Source organism: Lytechinus variegatus, chromosome 4 (genome assembly GCF_018143015.1).
Source record: "Lytechinus variegatus isolate NC3 chromosome 4, Lvar_3.0, whole genome shotgun sequence".
NCBI classification, from domain to species: Eukaryota; Metazoa; Echinodermata; class Echinoidea; order Temnopleuroida; family Toxopneustidae; genus Lytechinus; species Lytechinus variegatus.
This window is the reverse complement of record NC_054743.1, coordinates 51,135,681-51,154,281: the sequence shown is the minus strand read 5'-3', so window position 1 is coordinate 51,154,281 and position 18,601 is coordinate 51,135,681. Positions and strand designations below refer to the sequence as shown.

General features: G+C 39.8%; 1 protein-coding gene across 1 annotated transcript; it reads left to right on the top strand.

Annotated features, from left to right (window-relative positions):
- The first annotated feature begins 10,148 nt into the window (after positions 1-10,148).
- Positions 10,149-16,077, top strand: LOC121414263. The gene is made up of 2 exons (XM_041607379.1): positions 10,149-11,276; positions 13,360-16,077. The coding sequence occupies exons 1-2, from the start codon at positions 11,130-11,132 to the stop codon at positions 14,341-14,343; spliced, it is 1,131 nt and encodes a 376-aa protein (XP_041463313.1). The 5' UTR covers positions 10,149-11,129; the 3' UTR covers positions 14,344-16,077.
- Positions 16,078-18,601: the final 2,524 nt, after the last annotated feature.

The window sequence follows — 18,601 nt, the reverse complement described above, 5'->3', positions numbered from 1 at the left end:
TGCATCATTTATTTTTCCAGACCGTTTTACTCACCTTAGTCCAAATAAATTTCAAGCACAAATATATGAAAATTATTAACGAATTATGTACCTTCCCCGAGCACTGCTGATGGAGTGGTTACTCGAGCTAAAGCCGGGGTACGCGTTTCCGTTTTACACCCTGGCGAAGGCATTTTCCGGAAAAGTAGCCAAAAAGCGACTAGTGAAGAGTCTACGTCTACGTTTGTTTACATTATCAGCTGGGCGCGCGATCCAAAGTCGAAGTTATCCGCAGAACATGCCGTACTCGGCAGCTGAGCATATACTTTCCAGGTTCAATACGAATGTTTGCCTTGATCATTTGCCTTGCCGATTTGCTGATGTCTGTCTTTATCTCTATCTGTCTACATATCTATCTCTCAAATTCTATCTCTATCTATCTATGTAACTGCAGTATCTATATTTCTAATAATCTTCTCTGTCTCTCTCATTCTTTATGTAACATAATATCTATCTCAAATTCTCTATCTCTATCTATCCATCCATCTGTCTGTCTTTCTCTATTTCTCTCTCTCTACCTACCTATGTAACTACAGTATCTATCTGTTAATTTGTCGCTCTACTCTCTCATTCTTGATCTATCTGACATCTATCTATCTCTCAAATTCTCTATCTATCTCTCTATCCATCTATCTATCCATCTGTCTGTCTTTCTCTATTTCTCTCTATCTATTTATCTATTTTTTTAACTAGAGTATCTATCTATCTGTTAATTTGTTAATAATCTTCTCTGTCTCTCTCATTCTTTAATTATCTATTTAATATCTCTCTCTATCTATCTATCCATCTGTCTGTCTTTCTCTTATTCTCTCTATCTATTTATCTATCTATTTTTTAACTTATCTATATGGTAATATTCTTTGTCTCTCTCCCTCTTTATCTATCTAACATCTATCTATCTCTCATCTATCTATCTCTATCTATCCATCTGTCTGTCTTTCTCTATTTCTCTCTATCTATATATCTATCTATCTGTTAATTTGTCTATATTCTCTGTCTCTCTCATTCTTTATCTTTCTATCTATCTAACATCTATCTATCTGTCTCTCAAATTCTCTCTCTCTTTCTCTTTGTCCGTCCATATTTCTATCTACAACATCTCTCTCTCTCCCTCTCCCTCTATCTATCCTTCTCTCTCTCTCTCTCTCTCCCCCTCTCCCTCTATATTTCGACCTCTCTGTCTCTCCCCCTCTCTCTATCTATCAATCCATCTCTCCCTCTTTCTCTCTCTTTCTATCTATCCACCTCTCTCTCTCTCTTTCTCTATTTCTATCTATCTGTCTATCTTGTCTCTATCTATTTATCAGTCTTCTATATCTATCTTTCGGCAGCTTCTAAGTGTATCAATCCATCAAACTTAAATTTGTCTTTCCATTATAAGTATCTGTTTATTTTGATTTTGTCTGTCATTCTATTTAGTTAATAATTTATTTTTAGAAAAAAAAAACTCATAAACAACGCGACTGCAAAAGCATGTTCGGATTTCACTCCTGACTGCCGCTCTCTCTAAGTGCCGAGGAACTCTGATCAGTAACTGTGCAAATTGCATGCGGTGGTGGACTCGCCTGTGTCGCACGCTGCATGCAACCCAGCGACGTGTGTAGACTCTTCACTAGTCGCTTTTTGGCTTCTTTTCCGGAAAATGCCTTCGCCAGGGTGTAAAACGGAAACGCGCACCCGGCGTAATGATAGTTGTGGCGCTTTGTATCTTCTGACAAAAATAATATAAATCCATCTTTATTGTTAAGAGCAGAATTCTGTTATTCCTTAAATTCAGAGATGCAAGTCAGAGTTTTGAATTAATGGAGACTCAGGCTTCAGAGAGGAGGGAGAGGGAGAGAGATGGGTGAATGGCAGAGAGGGGGGGGGAGCTGATATGAAGGAGGATCGCGTCAGACGTCGGGTTAGTCTTCTCCAAGGCCGCTGCATCGATTTTCGCAGTGACCCTTGCCCATGACCTTGGAGCGATCATTTCCTGGTCTAATTAATCAAAAGTGATCGGTCTGAGAAACAGAAAACAGACTCAACCTATGTATATATTGATATATAAAGTACCTGTCACAGTGGAAATCAGACTACGACCCGATAGCAACATTTCACCCGGCTGCATGGGATGCTATTTGGTGTGCATGACGGGAGCTGCACAGCTACATTTCTCATTGAAAATAACGTTAATGTTAAATTTCTGATGGTACCTTAATTTTCAAAGAAATCATGCAGGGGCCCGTTTCATAAAGAGTTAAAACCTAAAACTATGGTAACTTTGCCATCATGGCAACTACCATGACAACCTTCATTCTGATTGGCTTCTGAGCCCTGTTGCCATAGTAGTTGCCATAATGGCAAAGTTAACACAGTTGTAATCTCTTTATGAAACGGGCCCTGTTCACACCGAAAGTTATGTCAGTCATTTCATTTGGATCATGGGCTGCATGACTTTGGTGTGACAAGTCCCCTTTGTCGGAGTGTGAACGATTGAGTATTGGTTCCATGATATTTGATCGGGCGACAATTGATCCGATGGAAAATCTGCGTGTTAAGCCAAGCATAAACCTAACCTCCCAAACTAAACACACCGTAATCATTATTTTACACTATTTGGAACCAAAAACTCTTATGAAAAAAAAATCCACCCTAGATATAACCCCATGACCTCTAAGCCCGGGGGGCCACTTCCATTCACGAGTGGATACCATGCGCGACCATGGGGTCTCGAAAAGCACCCTAAACACGTAATTCTGAAAATGCACCCCTTAACAAGTATTGTTTTGAAACCCTACCCTTAACAAGTATTGGAAACAAAACTATACTCATGGCAAATATTCCCTGAAATGAACCCCTAAACAAGTACAGGAATGTTTTATTGTTACGGGTTCTTCGGTCGTCGGCTTTACCTTATTTGGTTTAGTACGACCCCACCTTCTACACCTCGCGCAAATAGGACTCTAAACACGTAGTGTTGGGGCAAAAAGGACATCCTTTATAAAACATTTTAATTTTGTTTTATCATCCCCGCAAATTCGACCCTGAACACGTAATTTTCCTAGCGAAATAGATACCATTTTTCATGATTTTTGTGTTTTTGACACCCTTATCACGTTACGTACGTAACGTGCCCTATCGTGAAAAGGACATCCTTTTTACATGTTTTTTTTTGGTCGCGCATGGTATCCACTCGTCAATGTAAGTGGCCCCCCGGGCCTCTAAGATATCAAAACCGGAGCAATTGTCGTAGGAGTAAATGTAGTGACATATATATCGTGATCTAACCAAGATATGAATATATACCTTCCTATAGTGATTCAGGGTGTAGACTGAGGGTGTGTGTGGAGGGGGTGTGTGTGTATTTGTAACTCACGTATATCAATCATTATACAACTCCTAAGAATGTTCTGTAATCTGATTGGTCCAAATAGGATCATATGATATTCAGCGAAATGCACTATTGCTAGTAAGTGGTGCTCACTTAAAGTGCAAGATTTTTCCATTTACGGATTAACTTTTTTTGATATATATATATATATATATATAATTTCCATAAAAACGCCGTCGCATTCAATTATTTGTAGCTTCTTGCATTGGAACAGGAGTCCGATTATGGCAAGAGAAAAGTAGTCAAAATAAGAAAGAGAGGGGGGGCTGTAAGAACGAAAGTGGATATCGATATTATCGTGCACTGACCGTGATAAAAAGGACAAGTTGACCTGAACTATACACTAATTAATCGCCAAGGACATACTCGAGAGAGGTAGTTTTTCAACACCCCCCTTAGAATCACTTTTCTCCCTCTCTCTCTCTCTCCCTCTCCCTCTCTCTTCCTCCCCCTCTTTCTCCTTCTCTCTATTTCTCTCTTAACCGTTTAATTTCCCCAGGTCAATTTTCCTGACCTACAGTGGACAGTAATAATGGTCAGTCGAGGCCAAAACGCGGTATGAAACAGTGACCAGAGCAATTTTCATATAGAGCGACTGCGACACAGGAAATAATTACAAAAAATTATATTGCCTCTCTGTACAAAAATGAACCTAGGTCCGCCGTTATAGAACAATTAAACCTTGGGAACAAGTTTGTGTGTGAAAGAAGAATAGTCTTGGAAAACAAAATTGAAGGGGGTTTGAGGAAAATTGACAAAAAAATAATAGGAAAGTTATGAATGCTAAGATCACTAATGATATGGCCTTCCTCCCATTGGCAATGCGATCAACCGTGTTACAATAAAAATTGTACACAGGTTTTTGTTCTCTCTTTTGGTGGAATATTCTATTGCATCAATTTTATAACACAGTTTACATAAATTGCCATTTTTATCAATTACATTTATAGATCAGGTGTTTTTTTGATGGGTAGACATGAAAGTGACATTAAAATTGGTCTTACAAACACAATTCATTTTTTTTTTACGTTTCCATGTAGCACTTCGCTTTTTTTCTGTTTTGCTGTTGTGTTTTTGCATTTTCCCCATTAAGTTTTTTATTTCTATATTGTATTCATGTCTTACTCCTGTTAGTATAAGATTGTCACTTGGTTATATGTACTCTATATCATATTATGAATATGTTTCATACATTATAAATTTGTTTTGTATGTTAATTTCAATGCAGAGAATCCTGCAAAGAAAAAAATATACTGAGGGAAAATGAAACTGTGGAAAATTAGTTTGTTCTTTCACTAGAAAATAAACAAAATGTGTTTGGGATATACACTTCCAATGTTCAAGGGGGAAAGTCGTTTGTGTGTGTGACATCAAATCTTGGTCGCATTGCCAATAGGAGGATCTGCATATATCATCGTAATTTCGACTTTCAAATAATCATAATTGTCTTGTCATTATTGTGTTCGATTGTTCTTAAATTTTAATTGTTCTCATTCTTTGATTTACAGTTTTCATGCAAGATAACTCGTCAAAGTGTTTTATTCTCCTTCGGATTATTATGGAGACAGTGTAAACTAAATACCAAAGATCCTTTATGTGTTTTTTTTATGTAGGTTAAAATGTAAAAGTATCCCTCCATATTAATTATTATTACAACGTAATATGTGGAAGAGCCGTGGTGTAGTGGTTCTGACTCTCGCCTTGTAAACAGAGGGTCGTGTGTTCGAATCCAAGCGCGGTCTAACGTCCTTTGGCAAGGCGTTAATCCATACTTTGCCACTCTCGACCCAGGTGCTAAATGGGTACCCGGTAGGATGCGAAAGATCATATTGTATGTTTGATTTTGCCAGCGCCATAATGTGGCTGCGATGAATGCAAGGAATGCTCCCCAGGGAGTGGAAATCGTGCACTTTTCGTGCTTGATTGAAATGAATCCAATGACCGGGGTAATAATAATGCTGTAACGCGCTTTAGGCCATTCTGGGGAAAAGCACTTCATAAAAATTGGCTATTATTATATGCGCCCGCGCGCACACACACAATCATGTTACGTGATAGTCGGCAATTCTATTCCTTGATTTTTTAGTCCCGTTTAGTGAGGTTACAAGCTGCGCTTAAAATCTTAATCTTTCAGATTTCAGGTCGGTACACCAACCACAAATAAATTATACCTAAACTTTGGTTGTTGGTTTTTTTTTTGGGGGGGGTTGTTTAGATGATGCTCTAACAATTCACATTAATAACCCTATGCCAAATTAATTTAGAAAAAAAAATATTTACACAAAGCTGATAATTTTGAGGGAAGGTGGAATATGTTATACAAAGAACATACGAGCAATAACGGGGTATTATTTTCCATTATAGAACAGAGATGGAAAAACTATAAAAATACAAACCTATGACGTACAAAATAAACGGCTGAGTGCATGGTCATGGTCATACCCTTTTTATTCAAATGAGAAAAATAAAGTCACATTTCGGTCTCCCCACCCCCCTTTCTCACCACGAGGAAACTAAAATGACTCCGCTCGTGTTCCCTATCATGGGTTAACAGACAGGATTGATCAGTGTAATTTTCAAGATACTGGATCATGAGACCTTATTGCACAGGAAACATTTGGCGACGCGTATCACAATCATGTTCAAGGTGAGGTTGAAAGAGGAACAGATGGAGGAGAGAGAGAGAGGGGGAGAGAGAATTTCACACACACACCCACCCACCTCGCACACATCCACACCTTCACACACGCCCACACACACAAGAGATGGACAGGGCAAACAGGAGATAGGGAGAATTAGGCGGGAAATAAGGAGAGAGCGAGAAGAAGACAGCGAATAATAGGGAAGGTCGATATAAAAGAATGATTTAGGAAAAAAATCAAATTGTTTAAAATTCAATAATTCTGTGTCTTGCTGGTAAGTAAAATAATGTCACAAAGTAAACAATTACCATGTTGCTTTCAGAAGCATACATTTCGACCGGCACCAGGGGTCGCGAGCTACGCAATTACCACACTCAGTCTCTTTCTCTTAATGATCGACCAGTCCTTTTCCCGTGTAGTCCCCAGGCCTCCCAATATGTAATAAATAGATAAACAAAATACATAATATAGGGGTATTTATATTGCGCTCATATCCACCTTGTTAGGTGCTCAAGGCGCTCCTATATTACCCGGCTAAGCTAGGCGTTCAAAGCGCACACAGCTTTTTAAGGAATTATTTCCTACCGGTACCCATTTTCCTCACCTGGGTTGAGTGCAGCACATTGTGGATCAGTTTCTTGCTGAAGGAAATTACGCCATGGCTGGGATTCGAACCCACGACCCTCTGTTTCAAAGTCCAAAGACTAATCCACTGTGCCACAACGCTCCACATAATACTGATGATAATGAAATAATAAAAAAATGAAAAAATATAATCATAAAAAATATAAATATTATGTAATCACGCCTGCTCAAGACAAACACCAACGAAAGTGAAGAAGCCAGTAAAGAAGATTACTGAGAAGAAAGAGAAGAAAAAGACGCCGAAGAAGAAAGTCCCTGCCAAGAAACCGACACCCAAGAAGGCAGTAGCCAAGAAGCCAAAGGCTTCGAACCCCAAGAACATACGTTCGTGGAACTGATGTTTATGACGCGAAATTCTGCTCTTTAAAAATGTCTATGACATCACTCCCTCAAAAATCAATAAAATGTTTCAAAACCAACTTGATGTCAGTTGGAGACGTAATAACAATTGGCCTTCAGAGTCAAACAATTAGTCGATAAAACGTCTGCAACGAGTTCCACCCGGATCCACGGATTGCTGAAGCTACCCAAGGACAACCTCAGCTAAGCATCGCATCGCCTCCTCTTTCTTTCTCTCTCACCTCGCTTCCCCCCCCCTCTACTTTCCTTTCATTTCTCTGCATCATGGACATGGTTACTTTCTCATCTACATAGGCGGCACCAGGACTTTTAAAGTGGGGGTGCAGGAGGGGGATATGGGGACAAGCCGGACAAGAACCTACCTTTTCTTACAAATTATCCTACAATTCTTTCTTCATAAAAAAAATGAGGGGAGGGTGCAAATGCCCCCTGCCCCACCACCCAGTTGAGACCACTGTTTATATAAATGCTTTTCACACTGTAAATGAGCAGGGTTAGCCGGCTTATTGTGGTGCTAGCACCACAATTGCGGTGCTTGGAGACAGTGGCGTACCGTGGGTCACGGCATTGGGGGGGGGGGGCACCAGCAAAACTTTCGGGTCACTTAGGGAGCGCGCAAAGCGCGCTCAGTTGTCAGGTATACTGACCTAATAGAGATATTTTAAGGACATGCAGTGCCATCAAACGGATATGTATCTCACTGATTAAATAATGCCAGCGCGAAGCGCGAGCTGAAAATTTTTGATACTGACGGCTAAAAATTGACATTATAAGCGAATTGTTTTGTAATCATGATACTTAACTGTCTCGCTAAACAAACAATGCGAGCGCGAAGCGCGAGCTAAAATTTTTGTATACACTCTAAAAAATGAAGTGTTAATTTCAGAGTGCTGATTTGTCTAGTTCAAATTTGAACTAGACAAATCAGCACTCCGAAGTGCAGTCACTATACACGCTCTTTAAGAGCTAAATTAGCACTTCATTTTTTAGAGTGTATATTGACCCTAAACAAGGAAATTTTAAGGATTATATTTTAGAATCCATTAAGAGTATAAATATCTCACCATAGTCATCTAATGATATTGCCATCCTTTGCTGATTTTGTTAGAATTACATCTAAACACAGTCATGAAGCACCTTTTGTAGTCATGTAATCATGATTATCATACGCATCTTACTAATCAAATACTGCAAGCGCAAAAGCGCAAGCTGAAAATTTAGGAAATATAGACCTGAAGAGGGGCATTCTAAGGGTTGTTTGTAGGAATTCTCTAAGACCCTACGTATTTGACTAACCAAATGATGCGAGCGCGAAGCGCGAGCTGAAATTTTTGTATATATTGACCACAAACATGGATATTTTAAGGACTATAGTTACGAATCCATTAAGTCAGAGTATACATGTCTCACCATAGTCATCTAGTGCGAGTGCCAAGCGCTTGCTGATTTTGTTAGAATTACATCTAAACACATGGAGCACTTTTTGAAGTCATTGTAATCATGATTATTATACGCATCTCACTAATGAAATACTGCGAGCGCGAAGCGCGAGCTGAAATCTAGGAAATTCAGACATGAAGAGGGGCATTCCAAGGCTTGTTTGTAGGAATTCACTAAGACCCCACGTATTTCACTATCCAAATGATGCGAGCGCGAAGCGCGAGCTAATTTTTTTTTATTATCAGATCAGAAAAATTGACATTTTAAGGACTGATTTTAGGAGTTCATGAAGAGCAGAAATCTCACCAATCCACTAATGCGAACGTTAGCACGGACAGGAAATGTTTTATATTAAGACCTTAAAATAGGGCAATAACTTTCAGTAGTCATGAAAAAGAAGAATATATCACTACTTAAAACAATAATAACTCTAATTGCGAGGAAATATATTATTTTGTTGTATATTGATTTGAAAACGGGAGGCTTTAGTACAGCAGGTTTATATATCTCGTTTATGCGTTTATTAGGTCTATGCGAGCACCAGGAACAATGAAGACACAATTAAGCAAATAATGTTTCATAAAGTTGTGAAAAATGCTTCTTATGTTATATAACATAATATAATATAACACTATGATAAACAACAATTTCTTCTTTCCCCCACTACGTTTCTCTTCCTTTTTCCCTCTTTTTCTCCTTTTCCCCGTTTTTTTTTTTGCCAGCCGATTGGGGGGGCACGTGCCCCCCCCATGCCCCCCCGTAGTTACGCCACTGCTTGGAGATGCAGTGTGAAAGGAAACTGGGCTAAGGAAAAGTGGGGCTAAGCAATAGCCAATCACATCAGTCGAAATTGCACGTCGACATGGCGAGATAGGTCGACATACAGCTCTTGTTAGTCAACTTAATAGGCGGGGAAATTGGCTTAGACACGTTAGAAGAGCTATCTCCAAGAATCTAGAATTGAGGAACATTTTGTGGCTGGACTCTCCCCCTCTTTTTCTCTTCGTTTATATTGAAATACTTGTGCTCTAAATCTGTAATAATGACTTCATCAAATCATGTTTATTATATTTTGTAAAGATTTGAAACGAAAATCAATAAAATCGAAAATCTGTGTGCATCCACTCTGTTGGAAATGCAGAACACACATGAAAATACAATTAAATAATATGAAAAAGACTTACCATTGGGAATGTAAAGATATATACATTCATGGTCTAAATACATTCTACGTCAGTGGGGCAATGTCCCCCCCCCCCCCTTCCCTACACGATCAATGACCAGACCCAATCATTCAAAACTACAACATCACAGCACCATGGCAACTACCCCCCGGACGACTGGCCCCGAATGACGACCGCCCCCCGGTCAAATTACCACCCTCGCACAATTACCCCCCGGACAACTCAACTGTACGAACTATCACCACCCGGGGAGCTCTGTATTTTCTTTCTAGAAATGCCATTTGTCGGGGGTACATGTTGTTATGGTTCAAACAGGGGAAATTCGAGTCTGATATCTCATGCTGGTAATAAACCCTGTTGTCTCTAATAATAGCAGTGCAAGCTAGGAGTGAGTAAATTACAGAAGCAATGGTCAGATGGTACAAAGGAATGCTGCATTAGTATAGACACTAACACACTAACTCGTGGTGATGAACTGAGGTCTGGCTGCTCGCTTAATTCCTTTCGAAATACTTTTTAGAAGCTGGTTTATATAGTGTATTCTCCATCAGATTTAACCTTATTCCAGATCCAGAAACCGTGGAAATTATATGCAGGAGCCATCCATGCCTATTGATGTGCAATACAAGTACGCTGTCTATAAAAGACAAGTCACGAAGTTACCTTGTCAAACGTGCTGCTAAAAGGGATTTCGTGGAACATCTTATCCGCTAACATTGTTTAACCATTTTTCCCCCTACTGCTCTCGACGAATCCAGATGATTCAACTTCAACACCTCTGCAGATTCAGAAGGGACAATAGGTACGCACCATTTCGTATTTATGTTGAAGAATTGAGACTTGACTCCCGGACTTGACTGGGAGACATCGTCGATGTTGTAGAGAAAATCCCTGCATCTTGATGAATCGATTCCCACTACGAAAATAGGGTACTTCAGGGGTACGTCGATCCTTGTGTGTGTTTCTTTTCATGCGTCACAGATTGGACGGAGGAACTCAGTGACGTTGGGAGGGAGACCTGTACATCGAATCCATCTTACAGTTATTTGTTCGAGTAGTTGAGTAAAACAAATCGTGCACCGTCGTTGCTTTAGATCGCTCCAGAAGACAAAAGCATGCAGCTTGATTCAACCAACTCTCAGTGACAACACACTATCTGACATTACCTTTACCAGAAGAACTAGTGGACTTTGGAATTGCGTAATTGTCGTCTGCAGGCAAAGACCGCAATTTAGAGGTTCCATCAATCAACAAGCGGATCTTGAAAACAATCTAGCGAAAGTTCGATCTTACTGGCGTCAAAAACTCTTCAGTACATTATTAATTTAGGCCAAATAATTCACAATATCTGCTAGAACAGACAAAGCTCGACGAACTGTGGTTCGCACCTGCGCAGAACTAGAACTGTTGCCACTTCCGGTGCCAACACTCTTGAGTCAAGTTGCCATGGAGTGGACAGAGACCGAAAGGGGAGGACTCAAGCTCCTTCTTGATGGGTTCATCTACGTCAAGAAGAAAAACCTTGCGAACGGATGGGAGAGCTATGAGTGTACGTTAAGGAGAAACCGCAACGCCTGTAAAGCCAGAATTAAGGTATGGAAAAGGCAAAGCCGATGTCCAGGAGACTAAGGCTAATAGTTGTGTGCGGCCCATATGGCTGGCCAATGGGAAGTCCTGGGCACTCTTCGAGGTATTAAAGTGTGAATATATTAGGGTGAGGACAGAAAATTGACCCCTGGGCCCCGTCTTACAAAGAGTTACACGTAAAAAATAGTGGGTAAAATTTTAAACAGCACGAGGGTAATAATTATGTGTCAAACCAATATGGTTCAGTATTTTACTCAATGCAGGAAGCATATTATCCAGTATAAGGTTAAAAATAAGGAGCAATTTCTTTAGAATGGGCAAAATTTTCATCACACTGGATAAATAAAAATGCCCAAACGAAAAGCCCAATGTTGGTTGGACACACAGTTACCCTCATGGAGCATTTTACCCAATATTTGTTTAGAGCTAGTGTACGATCAGGGGCGGAAATCTCTCCCAAAAGGTAGGGGGGGGACAAGGGTCTGGAAAATTTGACAAGCAAAAAAAAAAAGGCTATTACCTAAAATTTAAGGTCATTTCGACGAAAATATATTTGACAAGCAAAAAAAAGTCATCTCTCCCAGAACGCACGTTATATTCCAATTTTGAGTTATATATTTCTTAGCATCACCAAAGACCCAAAATAGTAGGGGGACATTTGATATTGTGTCCCCCTACTATTTTGAGTAGGGGGGACACGTCCCCCCGGGATTTCCTCCCATGTGTACGATTGATCCAATCAACCTCGGCTACATGGAAATCCATCAATGTCATAACTGTTTTCTTCAGAAAATTTGCACAATGTACTTTGTGAACAAAGAAAAGCACACTGAATTGTCAAGAAAACGATGAATGTATGAAATAAATATACATCATAATATATAGAAAATAAATTGAATAAAATGCATTTTATAACGTTGCTGGCTTTCCGTAGTTGTAATTGATTGAATCAATCGCAACTCTTTGTAAGACGGGGCTCAGGTGTCAAGGGACAGGGTTGTTTGCGAGTGATAGGTGTATGATTTTTTAAATTCATTTCTCACACTGTGTTACAGTGTGGAATCTGAAGTTACAAGTGTATGTACTACAGTGAATACAATATTCACACCATTTCTCATTCACATCAATAACTGTGGGTATTAACTACATGTAGCTTTCATCTGTGCGGGGGCCCTCGCTATAGAATTCCCTCCCACCAAAGATCCGAGATAGCAAGTATTTCGAAACATCTAAGGTTAAGCTAAAAAACTTACCTCCGTAACAACTTTTATCATTGATTTTTTTTAATTGTTATTTTGTTGGCTCCCCACACCCTCCCCTTCACTTGTGCATTTTGAGCATCTTTAACATGTTTAACGAGGTGGATAAGGCGCCTTATCGCATTTATAATCATTATTATTATTATATAGAATATGTTCCGGTAATTTAACTCCAGGAGTCAAATTACCGGAATATATTCTATATAATAATAATAATGATTATAAATGCGGTGTAAACTCAATCTCTAGGGTGTAATTTTACACCTCAGGGTAAGGTCCTCTAGGGAAACCAACTGGTGTCAGTTCTAACACTTAAGTTTGTTCAAAGTGTGGCTATCCTTCATCTGAGTGCACATAAAACACTTTCAAAATAAGGTTTTTGCCATGTTCACATCAGTGGCGTACCTAGGATTTTCCAAAGGGGGGGGGGAAAACCTTCCGCCAAAAAAATTGACAAGCAAAAAAAAAAGCCTTTGCATGGGTGATGGCTCGTCAGGGGGGCAGACTGCCCCCTCTGCCCCCCCCCCCCCCCCCGTAGGTACGCTAGTGGTTCAAATGCTCACACTTCTGAGTTCATCCCCATTAGTCGCTCTTAAAATTTGCTATTAAATTCAAAAGTTATTGACATTTGCAACGCAGAATGTCTTACCCTTCCTGCTCATTGTTGTCATATGGAACTTTTCTATGCCATAGTTGCAATTTAAAAGGTGATTTCAGACCATTTATTCTGGTCAAACTGCGACCTAATCATCCGTGGCATAATAACAGTATCTGGGTATATATTGTTTTCTCCCAAATTCAAGACTAGATTCGTTGTCTATTTTCTACAGGTGTTCGGTGCTGACCAATTCCGAGACAAGACAGAACACAACCACCCACCCGACCACGGTAAAGCCAATGCCTACAAACTGAAGAATGCCATGAAGAGAAGGGCAGTATCAACAGACGAAAGTCCTCAAGAGATCCTAATGGCCACCATGCACCAGGCTACGGACGAAGGGGCAATGTCCCTTCCGGGACTCACCAATATGCGAAGGACCATCCGGAGGCAGCGGCAAGACCATCGGCAATCTTTAATGATGAAAGCCGGGAGCACCAGGGATCTTGAAGGTCAGAGCTCCTCACCTTTGGAAACAGATGCAAGTCTTTTGGTACATTCCAGTGCTGACAGTGTGCGCCAAGATCCTGGCCAGGAAACCTTAGCAATTACGAGGAATGTAGAGGTCATTAAAATTTTCGCTAAAGCTCAGAGGCCATTTCCCGTTCCAGAAGTTCCCGTAGCACACAAAGATACTATATACCAAGACTCCGTGGAATACCCAGTGACCGATGACTCGAGAAACCTTGAACACCGAAACCGTTTAATTATGGTCACTGACAAAGCTCTGGAGGTAAACTCCAGATCAAATCTTGATATCGTTCAGCAAGGCGATCAGGTTGACCTTGTGGTCAGGAATTCAGAGAACCGAAAAGTCTCTGGAAGCAAAAAACCATTGATGGCTTCAGGAGACGAATCGTCATGCGGTCCTCGACATAACATCGAGCAAAAGACCATCAACTTGCATCAAGATCCAGAAGCCTTGTATGTCCCAGGTAGCAGTAGTCGCCAAGGTCAGTTCATCAGTCCTGGCATTCTGGCCCGACCAATCCATTCTACCTTGCTCAAACGTTCTACGGGCCACAAAGTAACCGTCCCACAAGCTAAGATAGGCCCTATACCTGTCGGAGCAATGAGAATACCAGCAGCAACATACCCTGCTCTTGTCAGCCCATCCATGTCACTTGGTCATGATGATCCAAGTGTTCCTACATAACTCGTGATATCACTAGGGCCAACAGTCAATGCCAATACTTAGAAACTAAAATCAACACTAATCGGTGTTTTGAGAGGACCACACCAATATGTGTCAATATTACACCCTACAGTTTGAAATACTGTTAAAGTAACAAAAAAGTATTATTATCACCCATGGTGAGGATGACTGTTGAACTAATTTAACACTGGAGTATAATGACTAGTGTGCTCGACACAACCATATTTACTGTGTATATCATGCTCCACCTCTCATGCTAGTTAGAAGAGACATCTAGATCAAGAATATGAATGATGTAACCTCGTCCCGGAACCTTGTATCTCTGGTTAAGTTTGTATATAGTTCCAGAGTACTTTTATGAATAGTGTATCAACATTGAAAAAGCCCCCTCTTTTGGGTACCGTATTACGCAAAATATCTATGCCAATTCCGAGAATGCGTGCGCAATTATTTCGTAGCTCTATTTACTCTATGGTTATATCTGACTTAGAATAAGCATTAAGTGTTTTGTTAGGGCCCCCATTCCACAAATGGGAGACCTTTGAAAGACCGAGTTGGTGGACTAGGACAGTTATCATTCGAAGATTTGCACCGGACGAACAATTGCAAATATGCCGTTGTCCAGAGTCAAGAGATTCCGATGCTGTCCGTCGCGCTACGGTCCACCAACTTTCGACGATAAATAGCCTCTCAGCTCTCCACTGTGATATGACTTTCATGTTCAAAGAAATTGATGCGTTGTAGAGAGTTCCTCCGTAGTAAATGTGAAGTCCAGTTGAATAACAACAGCCATGGGCAAGGTGACTGAAATATTTAGTTTAAGCAGGGTGCTACATAAGCACTTGCCCAATTACCCGGGGTAAGTGTTTTGAAGTTAAGACCAAAAATACTTGCCCGAATAGGGCAAGCAAAATTCTCACAGTAGAATGACCAAAATTAGGGTCGATATGATATGATATGATGTCGACCCTAAATTTGGTCATGGCGGACAAGATAAAATCAATTTGAATAAAGAAATGCAAGAACAAGTTAGATCAGTTTATGTCAAAAGAGAGAAAAAAGGTCAGTGGTTTATTAAACCGCAATATTTTCTTCTGAAGAGGTAAAACTTTTTATTCAAGGCTTTTTCGGGCAAGTAAAATAGATTTTCGGGCAGGTTTATTCCAACTATTTAAAAATTTACTTGCCCGACAGTGAAAGTGCTTCAAAATGTTATGTAGCACCATGGACTTTAAGCAATAATAGATATTAAGAAATAAAGCACAGACAGTTTAACACTACAAAGAATTCTTTCTCTATAATATATGGATTTCTCGAATTTATCACTACTAAGACGAGCATAGCTATCGAAAGCAAAATCCTACATTGTACAGATATGCATGTATTCGTAAACCCAGTGTATGAAAGTAGTTACGCCCCCCCCCCCCACACACTCCTTTATTACACCGATGCCTGAACAGGCATAACTATTCTCCCTTGTTTTGGGTGCTGAATATTATAAGATCAAGTTGTGTAATTGCATGTCAGCACTGGTTAAATATCCAATCAGCGTCTACTGTTTATCAGATTTTTTAAACAATATTCTTCCTTTTATTTGTGTTATTTAATTACATGTAATCAATAATTATTCCCATACAAGTAAACACTAAATAAACGTAGTTTTATGTAATAAAATACAAAAGAACAAGTAGGGATATGACATCATCAGTTTGGTCATTGAATATTCATAAAGACATGCATATCATTGTTTCACCAAAATGATGCAAACTTTTAAATGTAAAACTTTGTTAATCCTTCTCCGATTTTGATCAAATTTCCAGTGTTTTGTTTGTCTGATTTTCTTGTTAATGCCTTCATTCATATTATTGTAAGCCTGGAGTACCCCCTTTAAATTGACGACACTGTCAATAGGTTTTCTTTTTCTTGAAATTTGATGGAATAAAGTTTTCCATACTTCCCCTCAACCTCCATTGGGAAAGCGCTTCGCGTATGCCTACCTCCACCTCCCCCCCCTCTCTCTCTCCCCTCCGAAGAAACATCTGGCAACACGGGTCCTGCAAGAGAGAGAGAAAGGGGAAGAAAGAGAGAATGAAGAAAAGAGAGAAGAGATGAGCATGTTGCTGTTTGTGATGGTAATGGCGGTGACTTCAGCCTTGGAGCTCGGTTCATTTTACTTTTTTACCTCAGGGTTATGGGAGGTTATTCTCGTGTGTTGTGACGACTCTGAATCGTTCAAGGCCAATCTTTTGAGCTGAATCACTAAGCGGCAATCTTTTGGACGCTGCACTGATCTCATTCATTCTTTCTTCTATCCTTTCTTTCCATGCCTCCTTTCTCACTTTATCGTCTTATATTTTCTTCTTACCAACACCCCCTCTCTATCTCTCTCTCCCACCCTCTCTCTTCCTCCCTTTTGTTTTCTCCTCCCCCATCTCGGCCCCCACACATCCTCAATCCGCAGGATGTGCGCTACAGCCCCCATCTCCCCCCCCCCCCCTCTTACTTTCTCTCTCACACTCTTCACCCTCCCACACTCCTGTCCTGTATTTCTTACACCCTCACCCTACCTAGTCTACAATGTAGACCCACATCTGCAGGGCAGTGTGTGTATCACAGCTGATTCGAGGAGTCTACAAAGCAGACTAGGTCTACTGATGACTCGCTTCGCTCGCCCTTTCTGGCAGGTTTGCTTTGAAAAACAGCAGCAGCGCGCTTCGCGCTGAGATATCACCTCACGAGCCATTCAGAGTCTGCATCGCAGACTACAATCTACCCACCCTTTATGGTGAAATCACAATCTTTTCTAACGGCAAAGATGTCCGATTTCTCTGACTTCTTTCAATGCTTCGAAGTTCACCTTTCATACCTGTAGAAACATGAGAAAGAAAGCAAAGATATTCGTTACACACACACCCACTTCCACAACACACCCTCAAACACACACACATCCACGCGCGCGCACAAATGCATAAAACGACATGTGGGAGGAAAATACCACAACAGATAATCAATAGAATATCAGGGATTACTTTACCCTTGGATATTCAACCTTGCATTGGTGATCAAACGCAACAAATGACAGCATCAATCGTGAAACTGTCAGGTTACAAGAAAATTAATGACATATCAATGACAGTTCGATAACAAATTGTCCATCAATTGAATCAAATTACAGCATATAATCTGTAATTACTCTTCTTTACTCTATTCAACGTCGGTCCAATTTTGTACTTAACATCTGAACAAAGCACCAAAATTGATAGAATGGGTCTTTTCAGACTAGAGAGTTCTCGAATTAGATACTAGCATACCATGTTTGGATAAACATTATGAAAGATCTTCTTCTTTTTTTTACTTGTCTGAATGATCTTTCATCGATACGTTTTTATCATATCGAAAGGTCGTTGCCTGGTCTCAGGACCGGGGGGACCTGGGAGCTGTAGCCCCTGGTACTCATGGACAGAAACAATTAAAATTTTCAAAATATTTTGATCAAAACCAACTCATATTGGATCATTTTCAATTTTACAAACAAACAAGAATGTGGACAATTACAGTGAAACATATAGTGACAAATCCAAATACGAAATACAGAGAGGATATAAATACTAGTATAGTGGGCCCCTTACAGATAACAGTTAAGATACACTAAAAATACTAAGGTCGCATTCTTGAAAAATGTCCATGTTGAACCCTAAAACACATTCGATACATATTCAAATCAATAATTGACCTCTTATAACAGAGGTAAAATTATATGTTTTTCTTTTTTTTTCTTTTGAAAGTTTCTTTACACGATTTTTAAAAATGTCAATTAGGCTCAAATCACATTGAATATAATTAATAAAAATTACCATCAAATTGTGATTTTATGCACGTTCACCCTCCCCCCCCCCCTCGACTTTCAAAATTGTTACTTAGCCCCTGAGAATATTTTATAATGCGTATAACAATAAAAACAATAATTTTATATTTTAAAAAATAGTTTTTTATCAGATGACATCAAAGAAGCAAATACCTATTCATGTTTTAACCATTATCGGCAATATTTTGTCCAGTGTCATAAATTGATTTACGCCCAAATAGCCCACCCTTGCTTTAGATTTGTTTTTAATAAAGCAAGGCTCAAGAGAAAGCTGTCGAAAAAAAAACGGAGCTATAATTCTGTAGGATTTGATTTTGTGGCTAGCAATCCCAAAGATTTTAACCTTTTAGATAAGTGAATTAAATAGTAAGTACGAGTAACAATGCACCTTCA